Genomic DNA, 14,779 nt, shown 5'->3' on the forward strand with positions numbered 1-14,779 from the left:
GAACCAGGCAGAGGGCGTTTTCGGTAGTGGCACCCACCCTCCCATCAGATGTCAAGGAAATAAACAACTATCTGACTTTTAGAAGACATCTGAAGGCAGCCCTGTATACGGAAGTTTTTAATGTTTGATGTTTTATTGTGCTTTTAGTATTCTGTTGGGAGCTGTCCAGAGTGGCTGGGGAAACCCAGCCAGATGGGCGGGGTACAAATAATATATTATGATTATGATTATGATTATCATCATATGGGAACACCAGTTCTTATACAAAATTAAAGATAGATCCAGACAAATAGATTCCCCATTGTGGTGCCAGCTATTTAATTTTAGCTGGATTGTGGAAAATTCAGATTGAAATCATATTGAGAGTTTCAAATTATTATCACGATAAAAGAAACAGTTAATTTCTCTTATATTTTTATTTATGAAGCCTGGTTTTCTAAAGTTACTAAGACCCTGTATACATGAATGTACAACACATATGTAGCAAGAATTCCACTGTTCCTTCATGCAATTTAGCCCATTAAAGGAAGACATTTATTATATGCCTATCTATAGACACCCTTTATAGGAACCCTGACAAATAACACAATATGATTGACAAAGGAACCTAGGTGAATGAATGGAATTTCAGGTATAATATGTGTAGCAAATGCCAGCCTACCCTCTGTTATCAGAGTCACACGGCTGAATTCTCCCTCCTTTATTGGCTACAATTTTTAACAATGCAGTTTAAAAAGAGGTTGCAGTTTTCTCTCATTTCTGGAAATTTGTCCCTAAGATGACACTGTATTCTAAAAAGATGTCCGGGATTGTTAGCATAATCTGTAGTTCTGAACACCGTATCTGATGTATTATATAATGATGCTCCTTATGTAATAGGATTTTCATCAATAAAACAAATGCCATGAAATTACTATAAAATTGACCTCTCGTGGCTTGGGTTCACTGCCACTAAAAATAATACCAATTACATAGCAAGATGTATCTATGCCAGGAATTCAAAGAGGTGCTTAGCACTTAAAAAAATGTTTGTAATATAAGACAGTATAATGTCATATCATTCTGACTGTAGGGCTTCTAGAAAATACATACAATGACTGAAAATGATATAAGAATTTCAAACAGAAGGTTTTTTTTTTACATCCACGTCATCCATTTAACTCGGCTCCTCTAGAGTATACAACTTACAAATGTACATAATATGGTTATCCTCTTAGATGTAAATAACAGAAGCATATATCTCTTATTCAGTGCTAGCTTGATGTTGTGAGACAGTTGGGGAGGTTGGGTTTTCAGCCATCAAATAGCACAGTCTGTTCTAAAACACTTACCATCTGATTAAAGGCTGATCCATAAGTGCAGGAAGAGAAGATTGTTTAGGGCTTGCTGTTCTGATTGCTGAGCTGCCAAAGGAGTTGATACACTAATGGCATGATGATGATGATTCACAGAATAGCACCAAAACATCAGGCCCTGGGGAGACCCATATCTGTGTGTTGTGTTTGAAACTCCCTGCTTAATAGCAGCAGTCAGCTGTCTTTATCAGCTGGGAAATATGATTTATTTTGCAACTGGGCTCAGAAATTATTTAAATGGGAGAGAAGAGAGAGCTGGGAAAGAACACTGCGATCTACCTGAAAGAATAAATAGATTCAGCTATGCATGCATGTCTGAAAAGCCCGTCTTAACAATTTACTGAACTTGCAGAATGTTACAAGTAAATAACACTCGATAGAAAATTGCACCACCAGATCTGATTGTGGTTGTCCATGTGTCTCTGCAAGTTTTCAAATCAGGCCATGATCATTCACATGCTCTAAGTCGTCGTATGTTTGTTCTTTGCTTTTATGTTTGTAAATTAAAGCAAGGGTTTCTCTCAAAGGGTTTTGAGCAGGCTTCATCAACCTCGGCCCTCCAAACGTTTTTGGCCTACAACTCCCATGATCCCTAGCTAGCAGGACTAGTGGTCAGGGGATGATGGGAATTGTAGTCTCAAAACATCTGGAGGGCCAAGGTTGAGAAAGCCTGGTTTTGAGGATAACGGCAATGGACATTAAAAAAATTAACAGTATTGTGACCTCCATTCCTAAATGTCTGGTGGAATGTTTGGACTTATTTCCAAAAAGAAGCAAGGAGAAAAGACAAGTAAGCTTTTGAAAGGAGTGCATTCCAAAGAAGGCCCTGATCCTGAGAGGTGAGGATCTTCTCACCTTCTAGAGTAGAATCTGATGGTGGGCAGCACAGACAGCTCTTGAAAACCTGGGGAGAAATCATATGGGAGAAGGTGCTCCTTGAGATATTTGGGGCCTATCAAGGTCACCAAATTTCAGGTGGTTGGAAAAGCCAAAATGGACAAAACAACAGGAGCAAGGAAGCCCTCTGCAGTAGGTGAGACCTCTGGAAAGAGTAGTCTGCCCCTCCCCCAGCATCCATCTGGGCAAGGAGGAAGGGGCCAGGGCTGCAGAGATCCCTGCCAAAAGTGGGGCTTGCTTTTGGCAGGGAGAAGTTCTACCTGGGGCTCCAGAGTGGAGCTGCTCCCAGTGGGCCTGGCACTGGATGCCAATTTTAGAAGGCAGCAGGTGCAAAAAGCCCGCTTGCAGATGAACAATTGGAATTGTTTTCTCCATTGTTGCTTTCAAGCTGTGACTCTACCACCCCCACACCTGATACCATATGATTACTTTCACTTGCTTTCCACCGTAGAAGTTCTTTTATACCAAGGGGGGGGAGGGATTCTCTGTAGACCCATTTGAGAGCAGCCACATTACTCAATGCCAGTGGGGCTTATTCTGAGCAGAACTGCATAGGATTGGTAACTAATGTGAGGAAACCATGGAGAAAATGGAAATCTTGATTCAGATTAGTTAATGTGGAACGGTTTGAGGCCCCAAATAGATTATCCCAACCGAAATGTGGCCCTCATAAAAAAAAAGCTATATTAACTGACAGTGACCTCATTTTTCATGTGCCCATCATTTTGTAGCCAAAATGGTATCATGAGAGGGAAGAATCAGGTTTGGGAGTACAAAGGTTTGCAGCACAGTGGTACCTCGGGTTAAGTACTTAATTCGTTCCGGAGGTCTGTTCTTAACCTGAAACTGTTCTTAACCTGAAGCACCACTTTAGCTAATGGGGCCTCCTGCTGCTGCTGCGCCGCCGGAACACAATTTCTGTTCTCATCCTGAAGCAAACTTCTTAACCTGAGGTACTATTTCTGGGTTAGCGGAGTCTGTAACCTGAAGCGTATGTAACCTGAAGCGTATGTAACCTGAAGCATATGTAACCTGAGGTACCACTGTACAGTCGTACCTTGGATCCTGAACGCCTTGGTACTCAGACATTTTTCCACCCGAATGCCGCAAACTTGGAAGTGTGTGTTCCGGTTTGCAAATGTTCTTTGGAACCTGAATGCCCGATGGGGCTTCCACGGCTTCCGATTGGTTGCAGGAGCTTCCTGCAGCCAATCAGAAGTCGTGCTTTGATTTCCAAACGTTTTGGACTTCCGGAACGGATTCCGTTCGACTTCCAAGGTATGACTGTAGTACAGTTTTTTAAGGAAGAACGCCAAAATTAGCCCAGTGAGGGCTAAGCATGCCCAATGGCCAATCTCTTTTGGGGTGAGCAGAATAGAATGGAATGACGCATCCTGGGAAACAGGAGCATTCCACACATTTTGTTGCATATGGGTCCCCATTGCATATAGCATGACTGCTGTAACAACCATATGAAGGAGAAAGACAGGAAAATTGCTGTCCTACTTGTATTGGACTAGGTGAGTCCTTAATGCATCAGTGAATCTGTTACTCTCGCTATTTTCTAGGTAAATCAAATTATAGACTGGATCCGTAGCTAGCCCCTTACACCGAAGTAATCCGCAGGCATACTGAAATAATTTAATTACTTCACTTATTCTAAAGCCAGCGTGCACTAAAAAAAACCCCCATGTTATTAATTTAATGCATTGCAAAGAGCCGCCGCTAATCCTTGAAGTGCTACCAGATTTTCACTTATACAGGATATGAAAAAGAGGAGATTTTTTAGCCCTGCAAGATTAAACAATCACTAGGGTTTAAAGGCTTAATCTGCCGGTGTTTGTATTGGAATAGCACACAAGTCCCCAGCTCTGAGTGCAATTGGAGGCAGGAGTCGTTTATGAAAGGAGGGAGGGGGATTCTCCCAAGTAGAAGCGATCTCTCCTTTGAAATGTGTTGTAGTGTGAATCTGTGAAGCTTCCCCGGCTGCCTGTACTTCTTTCTACTGCTGCTGCTGGAGGCGAGAAGGAGGAGGGGAGTCGCTTCACTGCATGAATCCAGGCTATTGTTTCAGGCACACGTCTGCTTTAAAGAGAAGTATCACAAAGCAGACCCGTTACTCATTCAGATGCAGAAGCTCCTTCCATCACACAAGACAGCCCATTCAAGTCACATGCCAGAGGTCTCGGCAGAATGGGCTGCTGCAGCTGCTTCGAATCTGCTGTCCAACATTAGAAGCAGTTGGACAAACCTGACAGCAGTCAGCCTCCCGGCCTCTGAGGAAGGAGGAGGAGGAGAAGAAAAAGAAGAAGACAGGGAGAATCTCTGGGATCCCAGCTGCACCATGTTTGCAGAGGAGTTGTGGCTTGAAAATGAGAAAGCCTGCGCCGCCGTGGTTCACAAATCTAAACGGGGAAGGAACCGCCAGGAGCTGCTGGCAGTGGCTTTGGGGGTGAAAATGGGAGTCAAGGGAGCGCTCTTATGGCAACCTCTCAAACTCTTTGCCTATTCACAGATCACCTCTTTGGTCCGAAGAGCGGCGTTAACGCAAAACGACAACCATTTCAACTATGAAAAAGCACACAATTTTAAGGTAAGAACACCTTGTGTATGTGTTTTTTTACTTGTGTTTTTGCTTATATTGTCACTACGCTCTGTGTGTGTGTCGTTTTTATCTATATTTCTCTCTTAGAAAGGTAATATTGATTGGTTTTAAGCAGTACTAAAGAAGCGTTAAGAGAATAAAACTTGTGATACAACCAAGGGGCTTCTTGGGAAGGAAGGAAGGAAGGAAGGAAGGAAGGAAGGAAGGAAGGAAGGAAGGAAGGAAGGAACAAAGAAAGACAGACAGACAGACAGGCTTAATACTCAAAACAAGCTCACTGGACCTTGCTGGAATAAAAATATGGGTTGTGTTCCTGATAAAACTAACTTAAATCTCATTTAAAGCAATGGGGGTGGCAAACCAAAGTGTATGTACATGTAACTCAGGCTGCAATTCTATACGCATTTTCCTGAGAAATCGGTGCGTCTTTTCTGACATGTATAGGAACCACACCATTAAGTCTTATAAGAAAAGCGCTGGATCTGTTACAAGTAAACATGGGTAGAGCAAGACACAGGACAGCAGTCCTTATGCTTTTAAACCAGCTCACTGGATTCACAATTCCTCTGTGGCAGTTCTCATCAAGCTGTCTCTGAAATGGATAAAAATGTGTTTGCCCAATCTTAAATTTTGCCTGTGAAGCTCATTCTTAACGTTAATCAACCACAAAGTCGACTACAGCAGCTCCAGCACCTAACCAGAGTGGTGTGAGGGCATTGTCTAATCTCTTTTGGTGGGTCAATGTGCCAAGGAAGCATTCTTGGAGTGAAGCGTCAACAGCTGAAGTTTTACAGTATAGGTTTATATCTAGAGAGTCTTTCCATCCCTCAGACAGTGTTTGAGAGGGTATACGTACATAGAAGAGGTGACTCATCTTTAGAAACTTGGCTTCCCGGCATCTTGTTCAATGTCTTTTTTTTTTGTGGGAAGAGCTGCATTTGTTCCAGGCTGAGACACACTCCCGTTATCACAGTTCAAAATCTCCAAACTCCTGTTTGATGTTTACTGGGAATGGAGAACAATGATTTTTATTCATAAGGCCTTGGGCACATGTTCTGTCTGGTGCTTGCTTTGCTAGGAAGTTTAGGTTGTCTTTTACTACTATCTGTAAACAAGCCCATCTCTAGCAGTTGCTAGGGGGAATTCACAAAAGAGAATCAAGGATCTATTCCCAGGTGGGGGAGGGTTGAAACTACAGTCTTCCTTGAGGGACAGATGGCAGCTCTTGCAGAGTAAACTAGAGCACAAACTAGAGCACAGACATCTGATGAGTGCATATGTCATACATGCTGAAATAGTACTTTTCAAATGTATTAACTAGTCTGTCACCTCCCAATGCAAAAAAAGGGAAAAGGAATTATTGTATGTATGCTTTGTACACTTACACTGTTTTTATACTCCTTTAATGTGAGTTTCTCTTTTCATGCACTATATAAAATCACTTAGAAATAAGATCTAGGTTATCTTAGAAATATCCCCCAAATATATTTCTGGACCATTCCAAAGGGGGAAAGGGGGCTCTCCTTTGTTGTTTAAAGCATCTTTAATGCCCGCAGATTCCCCATAATCATCATTTTAGATGAAAAATGGTTTCACTTTAGCCAGAAAAAAATATTTTCTCATGACTTGGGGCATATTTTCCACGTTGACCTATACATTCTTTCTTTCCTCTTCAAAATTCCCCTTGTTTGGTCTTTGATTTAAAACTGGATGTGTGCCCAGAACCTTTTATTTGCTCACTCTAGCTGTTTTTCATGCCCTCTTGCTTCCTGTTTGAAAAGGGCTATAATCTAACTTGGTAAATCATATGATTCTCTTTTCAAAACTTTAAATGCATGACTTGAAACTGGGTTTTTAAAAAATAAATAAATCTCAGTATGGGTTATAAGAAGTACTTTGAAAATGTCAGCCGGCCAACAAAAAAGATATAATGCATTAGTAAAATACCTTATTTGTTATTTATCACCATGATTTATAGCCAACCTTTTAAGAGGAGTGCATGCAGGACAGTTCACAGTTAATAAAACAACATAATCACAAGTATAACTAAACAGCAATTTAAAAAGAAATCAGTAGCAGCTTAAAATTAAAATGAGAGTGAATGTTTAATTAAAGGTATGCCAAAATAAGAGTGTCAGTGGACAGTGATGGATTGTGGCTTCCCAGGAAGATTCTTCCACAGTCTGGGCACTCCAAGAGAGAAGGCCCTCTGTCACCAGCCCTCCCATTGCACCATGGATAACAAAGGCGACACAGGCAAGAACTTCAGTAGTGGACTAAGAGTTCTTGAGCATATTCATATGGAAGGAGACAATTCTGTAGATACCCAGCTGCCCAGGACATTGAGGGCTTTAAAGCTCAATGCCAACACTCCCAAGCCAAGCCTCGAAACAAATTGGTAATGTGTTCACTTAGTGAAGGATTGGAGTAATATGCCCTTGTCTTCTGGCTCCAGCCAAACTCCTGGTGGCAGCATTTTGGGCTATTTAGAGATTCCAACCTGTCTTCAGGGACAGCCCTACCTAGAATACCTTGCACAGAGGCTTACCTGGGGTCCCTTGCGCCCTTGGCAAGGAGCTATATCGGTTCCCCCTCCATCCACACAAAAAAAAAAAACAACTTTATGCCACAGTGCAAGAAGGACAGGAAGCTTCTCTTGTGTTTGATCTTGCTGTGACAGCAGTGTTTCATCGCCCCATACGTTTACATTATACACTCCATAGTCTGATACAGTGATTTTTGCGCGCGCACACACACACATCCTGAGCTTCTGTCCCTGGTAGGGACCACTTTTGTCACATCTGACATTGCAGTAGTTTAATGACTGACACCAAGCCTGACCTCTAGATAAGGACAAGGCTGCCATTTTAACACCATGAATACCCAATCTATGGCCATTCTCTTTGGTCAAAAGCTGTGGTTACAGCCATATAAATAGGTGCATTTGAAAACTATACCGATCACCAGCTCCTATTAGAAAAAGCCTATTTACCCTGATCTAGCCAGGGTCACACTACACACATGGAAGAAGCCTTCTGCCTATCTCTTCCCAGGTGAATGAAATAATGCATACACTAATGGGCCCCATACAATTGGTTCCTTTTCCAATGCAGCGCATCCATGGAGCCATTTTCAGAATATTCTTCCTATTGGCTCTTTGGGAACATGGCTGTATTAAGCCTCCATGCCTCATTTGCTGTTGAATAGCATTGGCAGGATTGTAGCTGTTTTGAAAGAACTCTTGAGTAATCTGTATGTAGTTCTTCAGATAGCACGCCTATCGTGACGGGATTCTAAGCTCATGTTTGTGTAAATCTCACAATAAGTTAAAATAGTTTTCATGCTTTATCTTAATTTAGCAATGGCAGGGATAAAAATGGACCTAAAAGCTAGCTCTCCCGTGATTGTCTCATGACACTACAAAAGTTGATTTAAGTAGCACATTATGCCATAGACATCATAAAAGGCAAAACGTTCTCATAACAGCAGAACTCATGAACATTCTATGAAGCTGAATATTAGAATATTCAGAACAGATAAAAGATAGTTCTTCTTCATGCAGCTCATAATTTAAACTATGGAACTCCCTCTGGAGGCAGTGATGGCCACCAAGTTGGATGACTTTAAAAGGTGGTTAGACAATATCAGTAGCTACTAGTCAGAAGCAGTGTGGTTCTGAATACCAGTTGATAGAAACCACATGAGAGGAGACTTCTGTTGTGCTTAGGTCCTACTTACGGGTTTCTCACAGGCATCTGGTTGGCCACTGTGAAGACAGGAAGTTGAACTAAATAATAAATAAAATTATAACTAAAATGAACCATTGGCCTGATCCAGCAGGGTCTTCTTATGCTCTTATCCCGGCCACTTGTTATAGAACAGGTTAGGATAATATTCTACAGAACTGAATGCATGTAAGAAGAGTGTGTTAACGGCATAGAAGTTCATCAAAATGTTTGGCGTATGCTGTCGTCAAATAATCACAATAAAAAGTATTCACTTGCAACTTTATTCCCTCTCGGGTTGCAAGAACTCAATATGTTCAATAAGTAAGTTTAGCAAATGTGAGTCTAGATCTTCTGGTACCCATTTGTGTGTGTGGTTTGTTTTTTTAAATTGCAATTAAAAAGTGTATGCCTACATAACTTCCTTTGATTGGGCTGAAACTTGCTCTGAGTTCATTTTCTGACACTAACAGATTCTACAAAATCAAGCTGTCAAACCAAAGCTTTTTAAAATGCTGTGCTATCATTTGTTTGCAAATTTAGTCCAAATCTAGAACATAAAATCAAGTCCATCTTATGCAAGTTTATATTTACTCTGATCCCACAGAAGGGAAAACAGAATCATAGATGAACATGAGAGGGATGTAGTAAAAGAAGTTGTTGGACTTGCATTCCTTGAGCAAAATAATTGCTCTTTTAATTATTAGGCTATGAATGAACCAGGAATGAACAATAGACTCATCATACTGTTAATGTTGTTTTAGATGAGTTAATAAATTGTTCTAGAGAAAGAGTGTTGTCATGTAAAAACTGGAACATGGATTCTAATTAATTAATTAATTAATGGAAACTTTGCTTTCAGTGGACAAAATACCAGGCTCTCAAGGTTACAGAACTCAACACAAGCTTTCATTTGACCTTTCTCATTTTCACACAAAAGAACTAAAGACTCAGAAAGATGCAAGAAAATCTACTACCAAGCTAAGGGTCACCACATGTTATACAATGATAATTGTTTATTTTGTTAATGTGATAATTGCTTTACTGTTGTATAGCACTAAACAATTCTCACAAACAGCAGATGAAATAGCAAAGCTATGTCTGGACTGGAGAGAAGACTAAATAATCTGACCCAAGGTGACTGTAGACCAGGGGTTGTCAACCTGGTCCCTACCGCCCACTAGTGGGCGTTTCAGGATTCTAGGTGGGCAGTAGGGGGTTCTGTGGCACAAGCTGAATCCTCCTTCTATCAAGCACTGGTAGGCGGTAAGGAAATTTTACCATCAAGAAAGATGCATTAGTGGACGGTAGGTAGAAAAAGGTTGACTAGCCCTGCTGTAGACAGATTGAATGAGTGGTACTTTCAAAGCATGTCATATCTTTCTTGAAAATATCCATGATGCTAAGATACCACACCTCTCTCTTTGCTCATAGATGCAACAATATTATTAGTTCATCTGTCAACTGTGATTAAAATGGCTTTGTCACAGACCACTATATCACAGACAGTGCCTGGAGAACTTCAAAAAATGTTAATTATTGCAAGCATCGCAATTGTATGCTAGCTGTTTGATCATTACACATAGAGAAGGCTTTTGATTGCCTGGAGAAGCTTTTCCCCTTTACTTCCTTCTGTACTTAAAAACCAACAATTTTAGCTAACTTTCTGATTTGACAAGGAACTTGCTAGGTGCTTTCTTCTTCCCTGGCTCTCCATTCTGTCCACTGAACCTTTTGTAAAAGAAACACAAAAAGCTGCCTTATGCTGAATCAGACCATTGGTCTTGCTGACATAGTATTACTGACACTGGCAGTGGCTTTCCATTATTTCAGACATTCCTGTTAATTCCTGGAGATGCCAGGGATTGAATGTGAGATCTTTTGCATGAAAAGCATGTGCTTATTGCTTGTTTTACAAATTTTCAGTCTATGAGAACTGAATCCACACTTCACATTGTAGGCATCAAATGAATAAGAACTTTGCTTTCCGGATAATACAAAGGAGAAAAGGAAATAATTGTCACACACAAAACCCCTGGTCACCGCCCCCCCCCCTTTCTCTAAGCCAGGGGTTGTCAACCTGGTCCCTACAGCCCACTAGTGGGCGTTTCAGGATTCTAGGTGGGCAGTAGGGGGTTCTATGGCACAGGCTGAATCCTCCTTCCATCGAGCACTAGTGGGCGGTAAGGACATTTTACCATCAAGAAAGATGCATTATTGGGCAGTAGGTATAAAAGGTTGACTACCCCTGCTCTAAGCCAGGCCCTCCAGATGTTTTGGAATTACAACTCCCATGATCCCTAGATAACAGGACCAGTGGTCAGGGATGATAGGAATTGTAGTCTCAAAACATCTGGAGGGCCGGAGTTTGCCTATGCCTGCTCTAAGCCATGCAATCATGTATCTCCTGCTAGTTCTATTCAAATGCACAAGGGTAGTTAGGATGTCTGCCTGGAAAATGCGGCATACCCGAATGTGGGTTTTATTGGTCAGAAAGAACCAGAGGCCATGAAAGGGTATTTAAAAGCTGGGTTGCTCTTGCAGTTTTGTCCCCTCACACCATCTCCAGGCTAGATCTTCCTAGGTCTAATAGTTAATTGGGCATCCACACTTTCCCCCTTTTGGGGGGCTGAAAGTGACCTTAGGAAAAGGGGTGGTGGCAGAAACTATTAGGGAAGCACCGCAGGGCTTATGTGCAGCAGTGGGGCCAAGAAGGGAGGGGGAGATTCTCATGAGCACCCCCTCTTTTCTAAAATAATCAGCTGCAGTTAGCTAAATAATCTCCAGCAAAATTACTATTCTGTGTGATGTCACAAGCAGACCTAAAATATCCCTGTCACTTAAGGAGCAGCTTAAGGAGATTAGGAAACTACGGTTTTAATAATGAACTCAAATGCATTTAACTTCGATAAACATTTTGGTTAGTACTTTCACTGACCTCATCTGCACATAACCCTAAGCCAATTCGTGGCTTAGCATGAATGTGCAAATGTGAAGGCTCCTAATGAGAAGATTGAAACTGCTTTGCTCCTGCTCCAGTCGTTCTGCTGCTGAGCCGTGTCTTGCTGAGCCATGGTTTGACTTAGTGTGCCTTCCAAACCCAAGGCCCTGGTTTAGCTCTCCAAGACAAACCATGCAACTAAGATTCGCCCCATCATTTTTCCAGCTTGTGGTTTGCCTGGTAGATCTAAACCACAAGCCTGGGTTTGGAAGACACACTAAGCCAAACCACTGCTTAGCTCAACACAGCACAGCAGCAGAATGACAGAAAGGGGAGCGAAGCATGTGTGATCTCTCTGGGAGCCCGCAAGTTTGCTTATTCATGGTTTGACTTAGCATTCCGCATGAAATGGGTCATTGTGAAGCTGAACAAAAAAAAATTCCCACTCTTCCCATCTCCTTCTCTCATCTTGGACCCATATCTGTAGATTCAATGGGTCAATCAAACAGCATATTTAACTCCACTAAATTTTGGATAACAATCCTGATGTCTTTTTAGCGGACGGTGCAAAAATTGAACAAACATAGCTTTAATCTTTGCAAAAAATGAGTAGCGTTTTGCTCTGTTCTCCCTAACTATCCAAGTATATTTTCATCAGTACACACATGATTGGAAGGGCTTGGAACGTCTTAGTAGCACACCACATTTCCAACACTTGCCAAACTTCAAACTAATTATACATTACATTTCTCTGAAAAATGTCAAAATATGCAACTGCAATGCTGGTATCATCTTTGATCCCTACCTCTGATACGCCTACATTACTTGAGCTGCTTCAGACTTCCAGATCATGATAAGACTCGTGTGTAAAGGCCACGTTGGCTGAACCAACTCCTGGATCATCCAGAAGAAACTGAGAGAAACTGGTCTTAAAATTTTGTACATCGTGACCATGTTTCAGATTTCAAAAGATTTCTGTGTTCATTTGCTTCATTAATACAGGATTTGAGACTAGCATTTTCTGTAAAATAGTCTTTTCATCTATCTTATGCTGTTCATTGTCACGGCTTGTATGGAGATTGGTAGCAAAATGGCACATACTGTATTTTTCTTTCAATAGGGATCTGTTTAGATTTTGGTGGTCTCCATAAAACAAGTTTACTTATTTAACTTGGAGAGGAGAAGGAGACAAAAATAGTTTGCCTGTGCCTGTAGTTGACTCAAACATGCAAAAGTCTGTAATTGCCTACAGCGTCTACACAAACCTCTCGTTATTCCTTTTGAGTCAATGATCCCTTTTGTTTAGTGATTGTGATGTGTGTTAATTATACAAAGGTTCATGCAACAGTTACATTCTAATTATGATCCATTATGACTAATTAAATATTGAAAATTAGATGAAACTTACATAAATTATCAAGTGCTGTCCTGAAACAACAGAGAAGGGTGGCACTAATAGAGCAGACCCACGAGAAAAGTAAAAATGGTCCAAACCAATATTTATGGAGGAATCTCAATGCATTTTTGTTCTTCAGCTATTCCCCAAGGGAATTTTTTTTTCTACAAAGATGACCCTATTGTCTGGTCATGGAGACTCTTAAGAAAAGAGCTTCTTTTTTAGTGTTCACATTCCAAGGAAGCAAATCTGCTTTTGCACAAATATTACTTTCCTGAGATGGAACTTAAGGTTTGAAATGTGTCAGGATCCTCTCATACATCGGTTACACCCTTTTAGATTTTGTCCAAACATTGTCCTCAAGAAGATGCCAGAAAGCCCTCCTGGAAGTCAAGCAGGAAGAATGTATGCTGTTAGGAAGCAGGAAGAAATTACCAGATTCTTGTTCTAATGTGTGATTAACGGATGCAGAGTTTTCAGAACCTTGCCCTTTTGTTTTGTCTTTAATGGGCTGCTTCAAAAGGTCCTCTACAATTCAGCGAATTGTTTCTTTTACTAAAAGAGTTTTCAGTCCAATCTGCAGCCTGGCACCACAATCTGAAACACACAGTGCTGCCACCCAGAGAGCCTGGGCTCAGAGACATCCCTTATATTTTCCCTGAGAAATAAGTCTTTGGTATGCATGGAAGAGAATGCCAGTATATGGGTTTCCCATAAAGATGGAAAACCTCTGCCCATATGGTCCAGATCACAACCATTTTAAGCAAGTAAGAGATAGATTTCTACATGTTGCAGCCACCACATGAAATATACTGTTTTCCATTCTACCATCTTTGAACTCTACAACAGTATATTTCATACTGTTCATGGGGAAAACTACACCAAATGCTGCACTAAGTTAAAAGACAGAGAGAGAGAGAGAGAGAGAGAGAGAGAGGAGAGAGAGCAACAAGAGAGCAAACTGGACCAGAACCTTTCTACAAGATGGCCTAGTTTAGTTGTGATGAGTGGCACTTTGGACATGGGTGGCGCTGTCGGTTAAACCACAGAGCCTAGGATTTGCCGATCAGAAGGTCGGCGGTTCGAATCCCCGCGATGGTGTGAGCTCTCGTTGTTCGGTCCCTACTCCTACCAACCTAGCAGTTCGAAAACACATCAAAGTGCAAGTAGATAAATAGGTACTGCTCTGGCGGGAAGGTAAACTGCATTTCCATGCACTGCTCTGGTTCGCCAGAAGCGGCTTAGTCATGCTGGCCACATGACCCGGAAGCTGTACGCCGGCTCCCTTGGCCAATAAAGCGAGATGAGCGCAGCAACGCCAGAGTCGGTCACGACTGGACAGCAACCATACACAGACATTTAAAATGTCATCTACAAAGTGGCTGTAACATGCCAGCCAGTCGCACTAGAATTACTTTCACCTTATGTTTTTAGTATGAGGCTACAAACAGGTGGCCATATGAAACTGCCTTGTTCTGAGTTCAGCATATTGTCCTCTGCACTGGCCGTGTCTCTCCAGGGTCTCGGACAAAGGATGCTTTCCTACCTGCCAATGCCAGGGATGAAACCTGGGACCTTTTGCATGCGAAGCACGTGCTTTAGTACTGACACTTTCACTTTGCACTTCACTAGCATATGACAGGCATAGTCTTTGTTTCTAATAAGCTTTGATGGTATTAAGGAATTAGCTTTCAAATTGCAATATTGGGAACTAAAAGCACAAAAAAGCAGACCCCCAAATTTGGAATAACTAGGCATCAGGTCACTAAAGAAAATGCACCAAATCCCAAAGATGGTAAGTTTCCAAGGAAATTCATGTTGTACCAGGCATGTCCAACGGGTAGATCGTGATCTACTGGT

At 41.5% G+C, this 14,779-nt stretch overlaps 1 protein-coding gene across 2 annotated transcripts in view; it reads left to right on the plus strand.

Moving 5' to 3' along the window:
• CHN2 (chimerin 2) overlaps positions 1–14,779 on the plus strand; it is a 146,952-nt gene that overhangs the window by 117,056 nt on the left and 15,117 nt on the right. For both annotated transcript variants that reach the window (XM_083705989.1, XM_083705990.1), the window contains one exon: positions 4,768–4,845. In XM_083705989.1, the coding sequence (XP_083562115.1) occupies positions 4,768–4,845 (78 nt within the window). The remainder of the gene's footprint in view (positions 1–4,767; positions 4,846–14,779) is intronic.

Source organism: Podarcis gaigeae (assembly GCF_964106915.1).
Source record: "Podarcis gaigeae genome assembly, chromosome: 12".
Taxonomy (NCBI): Eukaryota; Metazoa; Chordata; class Lepidosauria; order Squamata; family Lacertidae; genus Podarcis; species Podarcis gaigeae.